This window comes from Eschrichtius robustus, chromosome 8 (assembly GCF_028021215.1).
Source record: "Eschrichtius robustus isolate mEscRob2 chromosome 8, mEscRob2.pri, whole genome shotgun sequence".
In the NCBI taxonomy this organism is placed as follows: domain Eukaryota; kingdom Metazoa; phylum Chordata; class Mammalia; order Artiodactyla; family Eschrichtiidae; genus Eschrichtius; species Eschrichtius robustus.
In genome coordinates this window covers 112,345,237-112,366,619 of record NC_090831.1, presented here as the reverse complement: position 1 = coordinate 112,366,619, position 21,383 = coordinate 112,345,237, and the positions used below count along the sequence as shown (strand labels likewise).

General features: G+C 43.8%; 1 protein-coding gene across 1 annotated transcript in view; it reads left to right on the top strand.

The window, feature by feature from the left end:
* Positions 1-237: 237 nt before the first annotated feature.
* Positions 238-21,383, top strand: part of LOC137768342 (solute carrier family 23 member 1-like) — a 43,382-nt gene continuing 22,236 nt past the window's right edge. The window contains exons 1-4 of the mRNA XM_068549824.1: positions 238-279; positions 6,013-6,156; positions 8,776-8,933; positions 20,001-20,160. Of these exons, the coding sequence (XP_068405925.1) occupies positions 238-279; positions 6,013-6,156; positions 8,776-8,933; positions 20,001-20,160 (504 nt within the window). The remainder of the gene's footprint in view (positions 280-6,012; positions 6,157-8,775; positions 8,934-20,000; positions 20,161-21,383) is intronic.

Genomic DNA, 21,383 nt, shown 5'->3' with positions numbered 1-21,383 from the left:
ATGCCCTGCCACTGAAGGCACCTTGGTCCCCTGCAGTGTGACCAGAGAGGGCTGGAGGGGGAGTCTGTTGCAGACTGGCAGGTGGGGCTTGGAGGCCCCACCCTCCCCGGAGCTGGCCCAGATCCTCGTCTTTCTCTGATTATTTTGGCAGGCGGTGAGACGTGAATCGTCCTCTCCTGGAGCAACTTCACTTCTTTTTTGTTCTGAGAGGAAGCCAAAAGAAGACCCCAAGCGGCCATGAACTCTGCCATCACCAGCTGTGAGCACCCCGAGCCCTTGGTGAGCGCTGGTAGAAGAGAGGGAAGCATAAGGGGTGGGGTGGGATAGCAGAAAGGAGGAAAGACGCCTGGAGGGGGTCCCAGCATGAGGTCCTAATGCCGGTTCATTTTTAGTGCTAAGGACATTGACTCATGTTCTAGGTAAGACTTTCGATTATTAGAGCTGTCCTCCCAACCTCAGCCTCACAAAGGCAAAGATTCCTCCCTGGGTGCTACACTCTATGAATGAATTACAAAGGAAGAAGGGAGAGCTGAAGGGTCCTCTTTGCTCTACTCTGTTGAATCTAAATGTTTGTTTTGCAGGTTTCTCAGCATTATGATTTCTTTGATCAGAAGCCCTTTCTGAAGCAAAACAAAGAGAAAGAGAGAGGGAAGCAGAGAGAGAGAGAGAGAGAGAGAGAGAGAGAACTAACATTTACTGAATAACCAGTATGCCCCAGGCACTTTATGTACTTTATTTTCTACCTTCAAGCCAATGAAGCATGCACCTCTTCCCATTTTACAGATGAGGAAACTGAGGCCCAGAGAAGTAAAGTGACAGTAACCCATCTGGAGGCCTCTGTAGCTCGTCCTTGAGCCCTGGTCCCACCATTCTCTCCAACCTATTTTGGCCACCTAAAAACAACAGGGGGGACTGAGTGGGGACCCTCTGCCCATCGTAGCCAGAAAGAGCCTCCCCCCACCAGGCACAGCCATGGTGTCTGTGGGACAGGTGCCACCCACGAACCTAGGCTGGGCCCTCCGAACTATCGCCTGGAGCCAGGCTGTCAGACCCTGCCCACTGCTGGTCAGCCTTCTGGTAAAGAGACCCTGACTATCTCTTCTGGAATATTGTGGAAGACACCTGAGAGAAATCTCCTCTCTTCTCCTCAGAATTCCTTCTGTTAAAAAACAAAATTCAACGGAGTACATTTAAAGCTCTAATTGACTTTATTCAATGATTCATGAAACAGGCAGCATCCCATCATAGCAGATAGAAAGGAGCTTTGAGGAGCTGTACAAAATGGAAGAGTTTTATTGGCAGAAGGAGGCAGGGCAAGGAAGTTATTCTATCAAAGAGTGGATTGTTTCTGGCGAGGTCACTTTCCTGAAAGCAGGTGTCTACCAGGCAGATCAGCTCGCTAGTGCTGAACAGATAATTCCAGACTGACTGGTTAAAGGTTACATTCCTGGGAGAGACTGAAACTGCAGTTAGGTTAGATATTAAGTCTTGGTTTGCCGACATGGGGCTTAGCATAAGTGACTCCATTTGGGGTCTTTTTTTTTTTTTAAACACTTCTGCCACTACCTTATGGAAGCCAAAAAAAAAAAAAAAAAAAAAATCTTGGGAGATAAGTTGAAGACTCCATTTTCTGAAGGCTGTGATGTTTTCCACCTCTTCAGCTCACCTGAGGCCAGTGGGGAGTGGAGGAGTCTGGACACATATCTGACTTTTTTTCAGTGGCCTGTCTTGTCATTTTCTTCAAAGCCTCAGTTTCAGCACCCAGATTAAGAGGCCGTTTTCTGAGATGTTTTTGGTTTTCAAGTGCGTATTGCTTTGCTAGAATCGTCTAGGGATATAAACATGGGGAAGACAGCTTCCCCACCCTGAAAGCTTATGGCCTAGCTAGGGGAAAGCGGGGTATAAAAAAATATTTCTGATACAAGGGAGAAGATGGTGAATTACATAACAGAGCGACAAGATGTGTTGGGAGTACAAGGAGGACAATCATATCAGGTGGGGGAAGCAGAAGAGGTGAAGGAAAAGGAGGCATTGAGCTCATTGAAGGCGGGTTTAGGGGAAGCAGGGTCATGGGGATCAGGTAGGGAGCACAGGGTGAGCAAAGGCACTGAGGCAGGATAATTGAGGCCACGTTTGGAGGGATATGGACAGTCCCACTGGCTAGAGTCAGCTGAATGGAAGTGTTAGGAAGCAAAGCTAGAGGGGCACGTCGGGGAGTGGGAGGCTGTATGGGGGATGGATGGAGTCAGAGGGCCAAGGAGTTCACTTCCGCCCCAGGAATCCTCCTTCCCACTGCTGCCCCCTCTGCAGCAGAGTCTCCTGCTGCCCTGCTGGTCTGCTCCTGGGAGCTGGCGAGCCGTCCCTGTACTCACAGGGACGCACCTGCCAGCAACCGCCCTCGGCACCAGAAGAGAAGGGTTCCATTCTCCCATTTACAAGGGGACCTCCGACAAGCCTCAGTCTCCTCATTGTAGCCTCACTGAGCCTCAGTCTCCTCATCCTTCAACTGGGTTGTGAGAATCAAATGAGAGGATGCATCGGAAGGTCTTTGCAAACTGTAAAGCACTATAAAATGCCAAGCCTCAGCACAATGCCTCTTTTGAGCAAGGCTTTTGGTGAAATTACAGCTCGTGTGTTGAGTTGATAGACAATTCCAACCAGGAGACTTCATGGCCCCCCTTCTCACACCAGTGCTCACTGGCAGGGAAGCTTCGTTAAGAGTTCATTCTTCCTTCAAAAAGGGATTTGTAGGCATTCTTCTGCTGCTCTAAGAGTCACAGAATTTTCCCACCCAGGGATTCTCCTGGGATAAAGGTGCTTCCCGTATCCGGATGTGCCCTGAGATGGGACTTCTTCCACCTCCATCTGAGAAGCCCCTGCTCTAAAATATCTCTGGGATGTCACTTGTTTCTATGTGTGTCTTTAATATGCTAGTGACTCATCTCTGACACACAGGAATCTCAGGTACACTGTGTACCTGCTTATTTTATTTTTTGTCCCAGTGCTTTGCATAAGTGGCGTAAGGTAGTTTACAACAAAAGATATATTTTGATCAGGCCCTATGCTTTCTACCAGCCATGACTGACGGGTTTCACAGAAGTCTCACGCTCTTATCGACAGCGAAGAACCAGCCGTTCTCAACGAAGACAAGTTTTTCCCCACTCTCAGTTCTAATTTTTTTTTCATGTGGGGCCTCATACAAAGTCAATTTCCCAGAAAACTGTTTTAAAGCGATTACAGAAGTGGTTTCCATAACCTTCAGATGGTCCAAGTTGATATCTAGACAGAACTTAGAATATTCAGAGGTCATCAGGCTGAGAACACTCTTTGAGTCATTGACTCTTAATAGGAAAAAAAAAAAAAAGAACCCAAACTAACATTTCCCTCAGTCAGTGTTTCCCTCCCCATCACCTTTCTGAGAATTCCAAGAGGTCCTGGGAGAAGGTATGAGGTGTTTGCTGGCAGCTGTACCTGCCCAGCCCGGTGAGCTCAATCACCGGCGCACGTAACAGGCAGCCACACAGACTTCCATTATTTTTGCAACCATCCCAGAGTTAGAAGGGGACACCGAGGCTGGGAGAGGGGAAGTGAAGTGCCTATGGCTGCCAAGCAGGGGAATGACAGACCACGTCTCCCCCACTCCAAACTGCGCGCTCTGCTGTTCTGTGTAGCCTACCCAGCATCAATCAGCCAATCAGCCAGCTGCTCTTTCCTTCTGCCCCTCCTCTTTTCCTCAGCCTGTTCTCCTGCTCTCGCTGTCGTGCTCACTGACCGTGCCACACCTTCACTAAACCTCGCGATAAGTGCTCCAGACTTCCCTCCAGCAGCCTCCCGGCCATCTTTGGCTTGGCCTTGACCTCCGTAGGCAGAGCCACCCGTCCTTCTTGTGCGACCCAAGTACCAAGTAGCATCAGTGCCTCCTTCTTTTCAGGAGTCTAAATAAGATCAGCGTGTTGTTTCCGAAGATTTCTAACCAGTTAAGTATTTATTTTTAAAATCCGTGAGAAAAATTCTTTATGGTCATTACTTTATACGTGGGTTCGTTTATTTTATAGCTCAACAGAGAGTGGTATGAGCACTAACTCTGTGCTGGAGATGGAGAAGAGAAGTTTGGGGACTTTATGGCCTTTTGGACAAGAAAACATATGATGGTAGTGAGGTGTGTTCTGGGCTGTAGTAAACATGCCTCTGAGGAGGGAAGGCCTCGTCTAGTCTGAGGGCGGGGTGGAGTGAAGTCAGGGAATGCTTCCTGGAACAGTTGTGGGATGCTTGTTTCCAGGCATTGCTAAATAGATGAGTAGAGACAAAATCCTTACATTTAAGTTTCAGAAACTAAATGCTAGAAGGTTAACGAGCAAACGCTGTTCTGAGGCCCAGGAACAATGTGACTCTGCAGAGCTGTGCTGTGGCCGGCTCAGTCCACCCACTATCAGCAAGCCTGACCACGGCCCCGGGCTCCTCCGACTGCCTGGAGGCTCAGTGCGCTGGGCCATTTTCTCCATCGCCAGTGATGTGGGCCCCGAGTACTGGGAGGGAATTAGGATCAGATTTGCCAGTGCTCTACCCCATGGGGGAGGAGGACTGCCTCAGCTACAAAGTAGGTGTTATTGACATTTCTGTTATATAGATCAGAAAAATGAGGCTTAAAAATATTAGTAATTTGCCCAAGTTTGGTAAACTATATAGCCAATAAGTTGGAGGAGAAGGTTTACGATTCAAAGTTAATTGGGGGGGGGGTGGTAAACTGGTAGGAGTGTAACTTGGCTATTGACCCTAGAGCATTCTGTATGCCCTGCACTTATTTACATTTGTGTTATATCCATTCATTCATCCATACACTCAGACTGTTCAGACTGAGCACACAGACTGTTCTAGAAGCTGGGACAAAAAGAATAAGGCACAGTGAATGCATTCTAGGAACTCACACCCCAGCAGAAGAGATGGATAAGGAAACAGTCCATCCATTATAATAAACATGCTGTGATGAGGGCTTTGGCGCAAGGCTGGCCTGTAGGAGCATATGCGAGGGCAGCTACACCGTTCTGGGCCAGAATCCCCATTTACCTGCCCATTTCCTGACCGTGGAGTTGACCCCCATTCCCTCCTCCACAAAGTTTCTTCTCTGCCAGGGCTTCAGGCAAGGCACCCACCTCTCTTGATTGGCCCCAGACTGCATGTGGAAGTCTTGCTACAGATGTATAATATAGAAAATCACTGGTCTTTTGACCTAGAAATCCCAAGCAAGCCAGCAGTTATCTCTATCCCATCGCTCTTGCCTCTGGAAAGCTGTCCATCTGTCTGGTTGAAATCAGAAACTGAAACTGAGCAGGACCCTAGGGGGCTCCTGGGCACGGAAGCCTTTCCGTGTTCCCCATTCCTTGTTTGTAGGGAGCAGACTCCAGCTTCCATGACCTTCCCTGAGTCCCAAAGGGCAGGTTCAAACAGTTGCTAATCAAGGAAGGGAGGGGATGCAGAGACACGGGAGGAGCCGCCAAGAAACCATAGTGCAGCCTTGGGACAGGGTCCTGGTTCAGCCTCAAGGGATACACATAACTATATCTTTTGAGCTCTTTATAGAACTAAAACCCCCAATAAATGGAAGATGTCAGCATTCTTCATTCCAGATTAAAGGAACCAGAGAAGCTCCTCAAGAAGATCACCTGAGGCCAGATTAAAAGAACCACAGAAATTCATCAGATTACCTGAGATCAGATTAAAGGAGTGCAGGCCCTGCACACACCCTAACCTTATCAGCAAATCCACCTTTGAACCGTTGCTATAAAACTCCTCACCAAATCCTCTCAGGTTGGGACACACAGGTTTTGAGGACAGGAGCCCACTGTGTCCCCCTTTGCCTAGCAAAATAATAAAGTTATTCTTTTCTAATTCACCCGAAACTCTGTCTCTGAGATTTGATTCAGTACCGGTGCACAGAGGCCGAGGTTTCGGCATCAAAAGTCCACTTGATTCCTCTTGAAATGCTCAAATGTGTTCTTCTCTTGTTCTCAGCAGAGAGGTGATGGTGTACTCAACTCCCATGAAGGTGGCCAAGGCAGGAAGAAGGATGGCCAGCCTAGGGGTCTCAGCAGTAGCCACCTGGCTTATAGCATCCTGGATATCCCACCATGGTATCTCTGCATCTTCTTGGGGGTCCAGGTAATGCCACCCATAAGCACTGGGTCCGAAGAAGCGCTGCCTCAAAAGGCACGTGAACACACACTCAGGTCAAATTGCTGATATTCTTGGCTTCCATGTTGTTGACCTCCAGGGGGCTCAAGGCTCCTCCAGTCTCTCTTTCTCTCAAGGAGTTTGGGGGTGGGGCGTGGAGTTAGGGGAGGATTCTCCCCCATGCTGAGCTAATAGGTCATGTCAAGGACACCAACTGGGCCACTGTGGTGTTGGGTTTTTTTTCAAGTTACCAATTATAATTTGTTTGGCAACAACTACGATGTTTGATAACCAGTGCTTGGGGAATATTGGGAAACAAGCACTCTCAAACACTTTTGTTGGAATGTTATTTGGTGCAACTTTTCTATGAACTTGTAAAACATATATATTGTTTAACCCAGTCCCTAACGCCTAAGAATTTCTCTGTAGGGAATACCCCAGTGGTCCAGTGGTTAGGACTCTGTGCTTTCACTGCTGAGGGCGGGGTTCAATCCCTGGTCAGGGAACTAAGATCCTGCAAGCCGTGCAGCGCAGCCAAATTAAAAAAAAAGAAAAAAAGGGATTTCTCTATAGACATGGTGGCAAGACTCATTAAGGTAAGTACAAAGATGTTCTTCTTTTGGTAATAGTAAAATCACAACAAACAAACAAACAAAACCCTAGAAACACCCCCAAAATATCCATCTTAGAGAACCGTGGCACATCCTAACAAGTAATTTTTTTATGTAGCTGTTAGAAAGAGAAAGATGTATCTACCTTGCAGTTAAAAAATGACCACCAATATATATTAAGTGAAAAAAGCCAAGTAAATAACTGTGTATAATGTGATCTTTTTTTTTTGTAGCTTGAATTTTCTAATCTCATAGATGTGTTTCTTTTAATTTTACAAACAGTTCAGTGTGGGGTACCAGGGATGGGATACACTTTTTTGTTAACTTCTTTGTGCTTTTCTACAAAATAAGAAGAGCAAATGTCATACTATTTTTTAAAATATTATTATGAGCCAATAAAATGGATAATGTAGATATTTTTATCATGAAAGGATGTTGAATTTTGTCAAATGCTTTTTCTGCATCTATTGAGATGATCATATGGCTTTTGTCTTTCATTTAATTAATGTGGTGTATCATATTTTTTAATTTGTGTATATTGACCATTCTTGCATCCAGGGATAAAATCCCACTTGATCATGGTGTATGACCCTTTTAATGTACTGTTGAATTCAGTTTGCTAGTGTTTTGTTGAGAATTTTTACATCTATATCCATGAAGGATATTGGCCCGTAGTTTTCTTTTCTTGTAGTGTCCTTATCTGGCTTTGGTATCAGGGTTTATGCTGGCCTTGTAAAATGAGTTTGGGAGTGTTTCCTCCTCTTCAGTTTTTTGGAATAGTTTGGGAAGGCTTGGTGCTAATTCTTCTTTAGATGTTTGATAGAATTCACCGGTGAAACCATCTGGTCCTGGGCTTTTCTTCATTGGAAAGTTTTGATTACTGTTTCAGTCTCCTCACTACTTATTGGTCTGTACAGATTTTCTATTTCTTCATGATTCAGTCTTGGTAAGTTGTGTGTTTCTAGTAATTTATCCATTTCTTCTAGGTTATCCAATTTGTTGGTGTGTAACTGTTCGTACTAGTGTTTTATGGTACTTTGTATTTCTTTTGTATCATTTCTAATTTTATTTGTGTCTTCTCTCCTTTTTTCTGAGTTTAGCTAAGTGTTTGTTTATCTTAAAAAACCAGCTCTAGTTTTGCTGAATTTTTTCTATTGTTTTTCATTTCATTTATTTCTGCTTTGATCATTGTTTTTTCCTTTCTTCTAACTTTGGACGTTGTTCTTCCTTTTCTACTTCCTTGAGGAATAAAGTTAGGTTGTTTATTTGAGATCTTTCTTTTTTCTTAATGTAGGCATTTATTGCTATAAACTTTCCCCTTAGAACTGCTTTTGCTGCATCCCATTAGTTTTGGTATGTTTTGTTTCCATTTTCAGTTGTCTTAAGATATTTTTTGATTTCCCTTTTGATTTCTTCTTTGACCCATTGGTTGTTCAGAAGTGTGATGCTTAAGTTCCACAAACTTGTGTCCAGTTTTCCTCCTGTTATTGATTTCTAGTTTCATACCATTGCAGACAGAAAAGATTCTTGGTATGGTTTCAATCTTCTTAAATTTGCTAAGGCTGTTTTGTGGCCTAACATATGATCTATCTTGGAGAATGTGCTCAGGCCTTCCTGGTCAATGGTCTTGCCCTCACCTTGTGCCTTATTTTAATAATGAGCCTCTTGCCTTGTTCTTGTTCTTAAGGCCCCCTCCTTGGTTCATGTTATATCCTCCTGTGCTGTGTCCCTGCCTTGATTTCTTACCTAGAACATCAGTTCTTGGCAGTAGGGTCCTGCCCTTGAACTCCAGACCTTCTGGCTAGGTCCCTGCTTCTTGCTGCCAGGCCTTCCTAGTTCCCACTGTTTGCCTGGATCTCGCTGCCTGTCACTCAAGGCCAGGCTCCTCTGAGACCAGAGGTGGAGCTCTTGCCTCTGGCAGTAGGAATAGGAATGAAGATGGAGTAGGCAGCTACAGCATCTCCAAGCCCATCTTCTCTCTCTGCTCTGCCCACAGCACTTCCTCACGGCCCTGGGGGGACTCGTGGCAGTTCCACTCATCCTGGCCAAGGACCTGTGTTTGCAGCATGACCCCCTGACCCAGAGCTACCTCATCAGCACCATTTTCTTCGTCTCTGGCATTTGCACTCTCCTGCAAGTATTTTTAGGAGTCAGGTAGGTAAAACTCCTCCCCATGGATTTTGACTTTTTTTTTTTTTTTTTAATTTATTTATGTTTGGCTGCATTGGGTCTTCACTGCTGCTTGTGGGCTTTCTCTAGTTGTGGTGAGTGGGGGCTACTCTTTGTTGCTGTGCACAGGCCTCTCATTGCGGTGGCTTCTCTTGTTGTGGAGAATGGGCTGTACGCTCATGGGCTCAGTCGTGGGCTCTAGAGCGCAGGCTCGGTAGTTGTGGCACACGGGCTTAGTTGCTCTGCGGCATGGGAGATCTTCCCAGACCAGGGCTTGAACCGTGTCCCCTGCATTGGCAGGTGGATTCTTAACCACTGCACCACCAGGCAAGCCCTGGATTCTGACTTTTACCTGCCAGGGTAGCAGCAAGGTTTGCTTGGCTTGTAGCCTGAGATGAGTTACATGAGTGGCATGATAGAGGGAGCACAGGACCAGAACTAAGAGCCTGGGGTCAAGTCCTAGCTCCAACACTTACTGTCTACATTAGCCAGGATTCTTGATTAAAGTAACACAAATAGCTACAGACAATTATGCCTGAAACCTTTTACTTTTGCAAATTACAAGGCATATGGCTAGTGAACACATTGCGGGGCCTCCTCCCTGGACTTCAGAAGGAGCAGTGCAAGAAGGGGCCCTTCACTGGTAAATCTGCTTTGACCTAATCTGTGCCAGGTCTGTGCTCAGCCCTGGAGTTGCAGAGGAAAATGAAAAACATTCCCTACGATGTGCTTCTGCCTGACCTGTCTTAAGAGAAAATGACTTGACAGGAAAAATTAATGTCCATTTATTCTTTTTTTTTCCTTCCAGTTTCATTGAGATGTAATTGACATCACTGTATAAGTGTACGGCATAATGATCTGACTTACATAAATCAAGAAATGATTAGCACAATAAATTAAGTGAAAATCCATCATCTCATATAGATACAAAATTAAAGAAACAGAAAAAAAATTTTTTCTTGTGATGAAAACTCTTAGGATTTACTCTTTATCATTTATTTATTCTTTATCAATTTCTTGAATCAAACCACACAGGCGAAGGCTGATACAAGGTAGCCAATTATTTCCAGGATAGGCTGTCTCTAGACAGCATCCAGAGGATATTCATTCCTTGCGTGGTCTTCTTGCCTAAACCAAATCAAAGGCACTTTCCAAAGTGCTTCTTTTGCAAGTCATTTCCAGGAGATATGCCAACGCTTAAGTTCTCCCATTTTCTGTTGAGGAGAGGGGATTAGTGCCTGCATCTTTGTCAGGTTATTTCTCTTCCTCCTTCTGTCACCATCTCTGAGAGCCAAGATTTCTTCTAAATCCTCCACCAAGGGCTCAAAGAGGTGTAGGGTTTGGTCTGGTCTCTTAGGCCCCTAAAATCTGGGACCCCTCCCACTTTTCCAGGATCAGTCCCTGGAGTGTCAGATGCTGCGGTAGCATCAGAGAGGCCTTGCAGCCACCTGCCTGGATACCCAGGAGCCCGCCACCCCCCCACCACGGGCTGTGCCATGGAGAGTTACAAACACAAGGCTCTTCTAGATGGGGAAGCACCTCCTCTTAAACTGAGATGGTGTTCACTATAATTATGGAAAAACACTGATCTTGGAAACTGGGGGCCTGAATTCTAGTCCTGGCTTCTGTGCTGTGGGAACCTGCACAAGCCATTCACCCTCTCTAAGTCTCAGTGTTCTCATCTGTAACATGAGGGAGTTGAAGTATGTTATATCTGTAAGTCCCTTCCATCTCTAATATTGTGGACACCTATGATGCTGACAGAAAAGATGATATAGTACCATATTCCTACTGGAATCTCAGTACTGAGAGTGCCTGTGGGCCTAGCCTTCTGGTAAACCCTGTGAGAGACACAACAAATCAGGAGCTAGAGTTCAAAGAATCTATAGCCTAATTAAACATACAAAGAAAGAGGGAAATAAAATTAGGAAATAGAACCATGCTAATGTCCTTAAACTAAGGTGGGGACAGGAATACACTTGAGTTTGGTTCCACTCATGGAAATGGACTTCCTGCTCAGAGGCTAATGAATACAGTAACTACCTACGACATTAGAGATTATAAAACTAGCTGATAGCCTGTGAATCAAAGGCCAAGTAGATTTGATTATTGGTTATCTGATAACCAGTATTTAATTATGTACTTTTCTAGACTGCAAACAAAAATGCTGGTGCAGCAATGAGATTTCAGATCTTAATGATTAAAACCATCTTAAATAGTCAAAGGGAATGATGAGAGGCAATAACAGCTTCCCTAATAAGAGCTAAAGAGCATAGTGTCCATTGTGGGGTGGGCAGCTGCAATCCTTGGCGGAGGGGCGGCTGCCTCCCTGGTGTGAATTTAGGGGTCTTGGGTGTGTCCCCCAAGGGCCTTCCTCACTTAAGCGCTCAGTTCCAAAATTTATGTAAGGGCGTACTTCATTATCCGTTTCAAAAGAAAGCATTAAGTTTAAATGCAGTCACTAGAGGAAATTATTATTGACTATGTGTAATTGTGGGTCTTAACTCCATCTCTGGAATTATTCATGACTTTTACCTGGGAATTTCTTTTTCTGGAGTGGTTTCAAGTGGTATATCTCCCTTTTCATTTTCCTGGGAAAGTCTCATGTGTGGAGCAAGTACTTCTGCCCAAAGTGCATTCAAATCTGGCTTCTGTATAGTCTTGCCCGAATCAGCCTGCCTGGCATTTGTCTTTTTCTTCCGTGGACCTCCCTGCGGCTGAGCCCTGATCTGTCCTGGCTCTGCATCTGTTACTGGTTCTGCAGAAAGTCCATGCCCATCGCCAGAGGTCTGCAGCCATCTTGTCCCTGCCCCATTGAAAACTAGGCCACCAGATGTGCCATCAGAGTTCTGGCTGGAACAGAAACAGTGGTGGCTGTTGGCAGTAGAAGAGTGACCTGGTAATCAGTCACATCAGAGGAGGGAGAGGGGATGATGTGTCCCAAAGAGGGGCCTGGTGCTGCTGCTTCCTCTGGATTTAGGTTGGGTAGTTAACTACACGGAAGGTGCGGGACATGCTTTCCTACAGGGTAGCAGGTTCTTACCTGCTTGGGGTAGGAAGCTCAGTAAAAAGATGAATACTAAGTGATCTTTGTCCAATAGTGAAGGAGTTGGGGCTCTGAAGGTACCCAGGGTTTCTCACAACAGAGCGACCCTTTTAAGTTCAAGAATTCATCAATCCCATTCGATATTCCTGAGGCTCTGCTCCCCATTCTGAACTATTTCAAGGAAAATCCCTGTGACATCACCCTTTGCCTAATCATTGAATTGACTCCAAAAGGGAACATCAAAATGATGACACAGGTGAGGTTGGATTCCAGCAGCTCAAGCTCCAGATGTCTCTGTCCCCAACTGTTGACCTCTTCCCCAGAAGCCCCTCATGCCCCACATGTCCCAACCCCGAACCCCTTCTGGGGGCTCATCCTCTCCAAGTTCCTGGGTGCCCAGGCTGTATTGCCTTACCTAGGGGAGACTTAATTCTCCCTCTCCTTTCTACCCCTGACAATTTTTGCATTAAAGTTATCTTGGAGTCCTCATGTGGCTTTTTTTGGTTTTTTTCAAATATTTTCTCTGCTCTTCATTTTTTTAAAAAATTTTATTTATTTATTTTTGGCTGTGTTGGGTTTTTTTGCTATGCACAGGCTTTCTCTAGTTGCGGTGAGCAAGGGCTACTCTTCGTTGTGGTGCACAGGCTTCTCATTGCGGTGGCTTCTCTTGTTGTGGAGCACGGGCTCTAGGGGCATAGGCTTCAGTAGTTGCAGCACGCGGGCTCTAGGGCACGCGGGCTTCAGTAGTTGTGGCGCATGGGCTTAGTTGCTCTGTGGCATGTGGGATCTTCCCCGACCAGGGATCAAACCTGTGTCCCCTGCATTGGCAGGCGGATTCTTTTATTTTATTTTATTTTATTTTATTTTATTTTATTTATTTATTTATTTATTTATTTATGGCTGTGTTGGGTCTTCGTTTCTGTGTGAGGGCTTTCTCTAGTTGCGGCAAACGGGGGCCACTCTTCATCGGGGTGCGCGGGCCTCTCACTATCGCGGCCTCTCTTGTTGCGGAGCACAGGCTCCAGATGCGCAGGCTCAGTAATTGTGGCTCACGGGCCCAGTTGCTCCGCGGCATGTGGGATCTTCCCAGACCAGGGCTCGAACGTGTGTCCCCTGCATTGGCAGGCAGATTCTCAACCACTGCGCCACCGGGGAAGCCCCTGGCAGGCGGATTCTTAACCACTGTGCCACCAGGGAAGTCCCTCGTGTTTCTGTGAAGAGGAAATTTTTAAAAATTTTACCAAAGCCATGACAATTAAATTCGATAATGTATGTAAAGTGCTTAGCTCAGTGCCTGGTACGTAAAATTTATTTTTCACACCAAAAAAAGGGTATTACCATAAACAGAATTTTGCACCCTCCCTCCCTTTTTAAATTATTGAAAAAAATTTTAATGTGGTAAAAAAAATTCCTCTCCCTCCTTTTTAAACATACACAATACATTATAAATATCATTCCATTTCAATAAACACATTTCCACAATAGCACTTTTAGAAAAATATCACTTAGTATTCCATATTCTAGAGTACATAATATATTCTAGTTTAACCATTTCCTATTAAAGGACATTTAAGTTGTTTTGAGCTTTTCACTATCGTAATAGTGACCAACATAATTCATAATTATGAGAGATACACATCTTATGTGTACTGATAATCATTTATCTAGTTAAAGACAGAGAAAAGACTTGAAGAAATGTTAAAGGTTATTTCTGGGTGGTATACATTGTATAGGAAAGGTATATATTATATGTGTGCTGATAAAGTTTATCTAGTTAAAGATTAAAAAAAGATGAGAACAAAATGTTGATGATTATTTCTGTGTTGTAGAATTAGGGTGATTTATTCTTTATATTTTTATTTACCATTAATTTTTCTTCAGAGTCCATGTGTTTCTTTATAACTGGGAGAAATAAAAACCATTTAAAATTTTTTTTTAGAAAAGTATCAGGATATGTTTTGTGAGCCACACCCTTTGAATCTTTGCGTGAGAGCAAAATTCCAGTAGGCTGCCCATTACCATCTTGGAAGAGGGCTTGAGAGCTAAGGCTCAAGGCTACAGCCTTGAGACAACTTCCTAGATTCTTTGTCACTTCACCTGCTTTTATCTCTGTTTTCCCCAATCTGTTTCTCTGTGGTGGTCAACATTAAAGCCCTTAAAAAAAAAAAAAAAAGGACAGTTGTGCTTGTCTTTGGGGCAGATCAGAAAGGAGGACTGGAACAATGAGGGTGGGTGTCAAATGTATACTCAAGGCAGTGGGTAGTGATGGGTTTAAAGAAGGCAGACAAACAGCCTTCCCTTACCAACCAGAGATCTCCCCCTTCTCCCCTTTCTTCTAGGCAGAAGCAAGCACTCTCATCCCTCCAAGCTGATTATTTAGGTATTTTCCACCGTCTCTAATTAATGCACTTCTGTTTTAGGCACTATTGACTGAAGTGCCAATATGGATGACTATGATTTCATTTTCTTTCACAGCCCCTCACTCCCACCACATACAAGCATATTTTCCATCATCCTATTCTCTTACCCTCCCAGCATAGGTCAGTACTGAATGTACACATTATAATGACTGGGATGCTATTCAGAGCTGAATCACAAAGTGATTCCTTTCCTGCCCAACTTTTTGTTTTCCCTGAAATTAGTATCTTTCTTTTTTTTAAATATTCTTTGGTTTCTATCTGTTTATTTTTAACTCAGTGATAAACTTCCTGCCTGTTGTCTAAATCTCTTCTTAATAATTTCATCACATCAGGTAGCCTATCAATTTCATCTTCTTGATGAACTACCTCCTGGGGCTCTCTGACTTGCTGAAGTCTGGAACAGTTGCTGTCTGTGCCTAGTATACATTAGATATGTCATCCTGAGATGCCTCTTTACCCTTATTCTGGGAATTCCCTTCATGTCAGTTTTCAAGTCTAGATCTCTTGTTCCCATGTCTTCCTCTTTCTTTGGTGGAACACAAATACGCAGTAGTTTCCTGAGAGAACACATGGGAGGTAAATTCTGTAAGACTCTGCATATGTGAAAATGTCTTGATTCTGTTCTCATACTTGATTGATAGCTTGGCTGGGTATAGAATTTTAGGCTGGAAAGAATTTTTTTTTCAGAATTTTGAAAGAATTGTTCCCTTGCCTTCTAGTTTCCAATGTGGTTTTAAGAACTCCAAAGCCTTATGTGACCTTCCCCCTTCTGCTGCAGAATTTTGTACAGGCCCAAGTTGTGCCAAGTCTATTTATCATTTAACTGGGAGAGATCTATTCAGTTATAGTGTCTAACGTACAAGATCAACTATGATCATCCTATTGCTAAATCCAATAGACAACTGTTCAACCAGGCTTGACTTTTGAGCTTCCATGTTGGCCTCTGCATCATCCAATTTTAGCAAGAATCTTGCTCAGTCACTGTAGCCAGAATCCCCACCCTCACTCTCTGATTGGTTTCCTCACTCTTCACTATCCACAGGTGATGTCTGTTCACCTTGGCCTGTTTTCAGCAAGAATCCTGTTCTTACCCCTGATGCTTCCTCTTAGTAACTTTCCATCCACTGAGCCCCACCCTGCTCCTTGGCTATAAATTCCCACTTTTCCTTGTCACATTGGGAGTTGAGCCTGATCTCTCTCCCTTATTACAAAACCCCGTTGTAGTAGCCTCCCTTGAATGAAGTCTGCCTTAACGTCTTTAACAAGAATCATGTGTATCATCTTATGAAGAGTACATGAGAGCTCAGAGAGAAGGGTTGAAGCTTAACTTCCCAATACTTCCAAAAGGTTAGCTGTTTCTGTTTTATGGGCCCAAATGGAACTACTAAGAGACGAGAAAAATTTCCCGCATAAACTCTTGAAGAAGTTTCTTTCCACATGCCCTCTTATCAGCTGTTCTTATAACAAACACACTTTTGCAATTTGGCCCAGTGACTCAGACTTTCTGATCAGGGCTCTGCATTTCCCAGCTGAACCCTGCCACTGGCACCTGCCCCCCAGCATCATTTTCCTCATACAGAGACAATGCAGTATTGTCCTACCCACCCTGAAGTACTCTTGGGATAATGATATGAAAATGCTATGTAGTTTTAAAATACTGTATAAGCTTAGATGTTCATAGTACCCCCACGGACACATTTCTGTGGCTTTGACAACCTAAAATATCAATCCTATCAAACTTCTAAGAGACATTCCTGAGACTGCAGATTTTGACATTTTACATGCAAGTTGTTGTTTTAAAAGAAAATGGTGGGGAGTTTTCTTCTTCAGACTTGAGTATACAGATGAGATGGTAAAGGGTGAAGGGAAGAGGAAGATGGATAGGGAAGGTCTTAGGAAACAAATCTTAGAGAACCAACCTGCAAGAAATGGGAATGCCAGACAAGAGCTTAAAAGAAAAAGTCCATACTATAACATCTGTTATTTGAGGAAACATAAGAAAATGTTTTGGTGTACACTACCTTTTCTAGAAGTAGCCACACATTGCAGAGGGAATAAAAATGAAAATTACTCTATTTATTGAGCTCTTCTCTTTCCCAGGCATTGTGCTAATCACTTACATATATTTTATCTTCACAGCTACTCCTTGGGAGAGTAGTATTATCTTTATTTTGTCAAAGAGGACACTGAGGCTTGCAGAAGCTGGGCAACATGCCTAGGTCACACAACTGATAAGGTAGAGCCAGATTCAAACTCGCCTTTGGTCTACACCATGCTCTTAACTGGTGTTACAGGGCAGTGGTGATAAGTAAGGAAACCCAAGCACTCATGCTGGTTAACTCTAAGACCTTGGGCTCCAAATCCCCTATCTATAAAATGACAAGGCCAGGCTGGATACGCTTCAAATGGCTCTTCTATTTCTAAAATGTTGAGTTTTTAAAATCAACAATCTATGGTTTACAAGAGAAACATTTAAGTCAGAAGGCGTATGTATAATAATAGTGAATCATACTCATGGGAAAATTTTTAAAATAGGAATTACCATCATGCTAGCAGGTGAAATTAAAGCAGCACTGAGATACACATTAAGGTCACCATGAAAGGTAAAAGATACATAAAGCAATGAAAGCCTTGTAGTGATACTGAATGCACACATCTTAAACATGTACCAGGAAAGTGCGTAAAAGAAAAACTAGCAGAAATGCAAGAAATATATGTAGATCTCTCTCCCTGTCTCAAAAAGGTACCAATGAGAAGTTATGAGAAAGAAATGGGAATGCTAACAAAATGAGGTGGGGAGGGGGAGAGGAATGGTTGGAAAATGGGATTGGAAGGTCTGAGTACAGAATAATGAGGGAAGAATTTATGGATACATTGTGTGAATCTAAAGGTAGCACATAAGAGTATTCTCTAGTAAATAAATGGAAAAAATACATCTTGCTCTTGAACATAAAAGGTATTTTTAGCAATTACAAAAACATAGAGAGAATTCCCTGGCAGTCCAGTGGTTGGGACTCAGTGCTTTCACTGTCGTGGCCCGGGGTTCAATCCCTGGTCGGGGAACTAAGATCCTGCAAGCTGTGAGGCGTGACCAAACCAAACCAAACAAAACAGAACAAAACAAAACAAAACAAAACAAAACAAAACAAAACAAAAAGGTAGAGAGTCCATATTATCACATTATCCCAACTACATATAATAATCTTGAAAGGAACGTGAACAGAGTTAGAAAAGTGCTGAACTACTTGAAAATTTTGAAGTGCTCCCTTAAAGAAGTTCTAAGTTAGGGATGAATTCCTGCATATAATAACAAAAAACATTTTTTTCAACAAAAATAAAGCTCACCATCATAAAAATTGTTATAAATATATTTTGACAGTATATAAGTTCTATGTAATGAGTAGACAGTTTATAGACAAGGAAAAACATATAAAATCACACGAATGAGTGCACATCTTTTATGACTTAATGAAATGCAAATTAACATTTGTTAGGGTTTCGTTATATGCCTGTTAAACTAAAAAAATAAAATAAAATAAAATGAGAAAACCCAACGTTCATAGGTTTTTGCAGCACTAGGCTCAGTGCTGGAGAGATGGAAAAGAAAAATAATCTTCCCTGACCTCATGGAACCCAGTAATACTGAAATGGCTGCGGCAATGGTGGCATAGTGATGGTGGAGTGCTTGTAAGCGGAGTCATAAGGTGTTTAAAGAACCCCTGAGAGTTAGTTACTGTAAATGATTAGTTTGTTAGTACAAGCGCTAACAGAGAAATGTGTAACTAGAATATAAGTGGTGTTTTGTCTCAGTCACCATGCTATCCGCAATACCTGGCAACCAGTGCCTCTCACAGAGCAGGTCCTCAATAAATATTTGTTGAATGAATGAAATGTGCATATGGAATTACAGCAAAAAATTAAAACACAAGTCTTGTATTATATACTCTGTACATATGATATGCAAAGATTTCTATGTTCATTTTAAAAGCTCAAAAGGATTTTGCAATGATATAAGTATAGCATGTTTCCCTTCTCTGTCAAGATACTTAGCTTCATAATTTCTATGCATTTTAATTGAAGTATAGTTAATTTACAATGTTGTGTTAGTTTCAAGTATACAGCAAAGTGATTCGGTTATACAAATATATATATATATATATATATATATATACATATATATGTATATATATGTATATATATACATATATATATTCTTTTTCAGATTCTTTTCCATTATAGGTTATTATAAGATATTGAGTATAGTTCCCTGTGCTAGTGCTATACAGTAGGTCCTTATTGTTTACCTATTTTATATATATTATTGTGTACATGTTAATTCCAAACTCCTGACTTATCTCCCCCCCATAATTTTTTAATTAAAAACATTATTCACACATACCCATTCCACCACCCATATGTTCCTGCCCTGTGTGTGCCATATATTCCAATCTATTTTGGAGCCTTATGGGTCTAGATTTATGAATCTAGATTACTTGTTCTCAGCCCTGGTTGACATTAGAATCACCTGGAGCTTTAAGCCCTCCCCATGCCTGGCTGCACCCTCTTGACAAGCCCACTAACTCATCTGAGGTTGATGCCCAGGCATTGCTGATTCCTATGTTCAGCCAGGACAAAGGCCACTTAGGCAGCAAAACTTTATATTTTCATTAAGTAAAATGTGTTCAGTCATTCTCAAAAATAACCCTTTAAGCTGTCTTCATGGAATCCTGAGTTCAAAAATAGCCTTCTAGTATTGTTAAGAAAAAGTACCTAAACTGGGTGTGCTATAGTGACAAATGCAAGCACGAGGCCGAGGTCCCTTTGTTCCACCCCCCACCCCAAATTCTAATATGCAGGGCGAAGAGACTAGGTGAGCCTTGATAGCTTCTGACCTTCTAGTAAGGGAGGGTTATTGGAGGTTGACTTATCAGGCTACATTCACCTTGAAGGGAGACAAGTCAGATGGGCACTGCTAGAAGTTCTCGCAGAGGCCAGAGTGAGACACCGACGAGGAGGGAGAAAGACTTGGGTGGGGGACACGCCCTGATAATTGACCTCAAGCCTGTTCAGTCCAAGTGATCAAAAGGAGCCTGAAGGTAGAGGTCTGGGATTGCTGTTCATTTTTGAAGAGGCAAAGGAATCTGGCCACCCAGATTCTAGGCTGTGCATCTCTTGTCAGTGGGGGGAACTCCACACGTGTGAGCTGTGCTTTGATCCTGGGGTCTGTGGAAGATTCTCTGGGATGGAGGAAGACAATGGCACCCACTAAACATGTTCCCTGAGCTCTGTGCTGCCCCCAAATCGTTTCCCAGCACCTGATTCTCTGCTCCTGGGCTTGTATCTCCAGGACTGGGGTTAGGTCTGCTTGTCTTTCCCTCTCCACCTCTCCTACCTGTCCGAAGTCTGGCAGGGTTCATGGGTCTGACTTGGAGCCTCGCAGGAGTTCCCTGTAAACTGAGAACTGCAGGGGTCATGTGTTGCCTTGAAACCAAGGTAGGACTTGGGATTAAAAGGCCTCCACTGGGGCCAGTGACAGACCAGCCCTTAAGCAGCTGATTGGTAACTCTCCCCTTTCCCCTCCTCCAGGCTGCCCATTCTCCAGGGAGGAACATTTGCTTTTCTGGCACCCTCCCTGGCCATGCTGTCCCTTCCCACCTGGAAGTGCCCCACGTGGACACTCAATGCCAGCCTGGTGAACACCAGCTCCCCTGAATTCACTGAGGAATGGCAGAAGAGGATCCGAGAGGTATTGGGGTGAGCGGGTGGGGTGAGAGGAATGGAGTGGTCCTCAACAGGGGCTCCTGAGTTGATTCATTTGTTCAACATTCATTGTTCAACTCATTGCGAAGCAAGATTCCAGGCCTTAAGATACTTGGCCCTTGCTTAATTCAGTTTTATCATCCAGGGAAAGAAACTAGTGGCCTTGAAGCAGGCTCTGAAGTTTGGCCATGCTCCAGGTTGGCTTATCTAAACGATAGATAAGGAAGCCAGCGCACAGGATTCTTGGCAGAGAACATAGCCATACCTTCAGGGACAGTAGACCTGATAGCTTCCAGACCCCAACATCCTCACCTGACCTCCTAGGTGAGGGGTCAAGGACGGCCCATGGGTGGGGTACTGTATGAGAGAGTGAAGGTCACTTGAGATTTCTAGGAAGCCCAACCAGCTTCCTCCCAGCTTGACCTTAAATATGTAGGCCTGGAGTGAGGCTAAGGACCACCTCCTCTGGACCAGGGGCAGTTACACAAGCACCGTATGGTACTGGGTTTCCAGTACAAGGTAGTTTGTGCAGGCATGAATCCAGCTATCACTTAATGTCTTCAGCACTAACTCACTAGAACTGGACCAAGGACATTCCTGAACTCAGGGCTATGGACCTAGAGCAGGGTTTGTCCCCTAGGTATCCTTGGGAGTTAAGCTAAGAAGCCTTAGCCCAGCCAGGGTCCATCCTGCACCCCACCCCGTCCATGTTCAGCATCCTCACAGCCTCATGGCTGCAATAAGGGTCACATCCGCTGTATGTGAAAGACAAAGAAAGAGGGAAGACAGAGGAAACATGCTAACAAGATTCCTATTCTTACCCAGATTTGACCAATGAGAAGGAGTAGAATTGACAAAACACTCCAGTGGGGGGTGAAGGGTGGGGCAGAGGGACAATGGTGTAAGTCCTAAACTGATTCCAAATACCTGAGAACCAGGAGCGCTGATGTTTGGGGGCAGGAGAAGGTGGATGTCGCAGCTCAAGCAGAGAGCAAATTAGCTCTTCTGCTTTTTGGTTATGTGGGACCCTCAGAGGATTGGATGGCACTCACCCACAGTGGGTAGGGCCATCTGCTTCATTCAGTTCACCAATTCAAATGCTAGCCTCTTCTGGAAACACCCTCCTAGACACACCCAGAAAAAATGTTTTGTCAGCTATCTGGGCATCCCCCAGCCCAGTCAAGCTGACATATAAAATTCACCGTCACT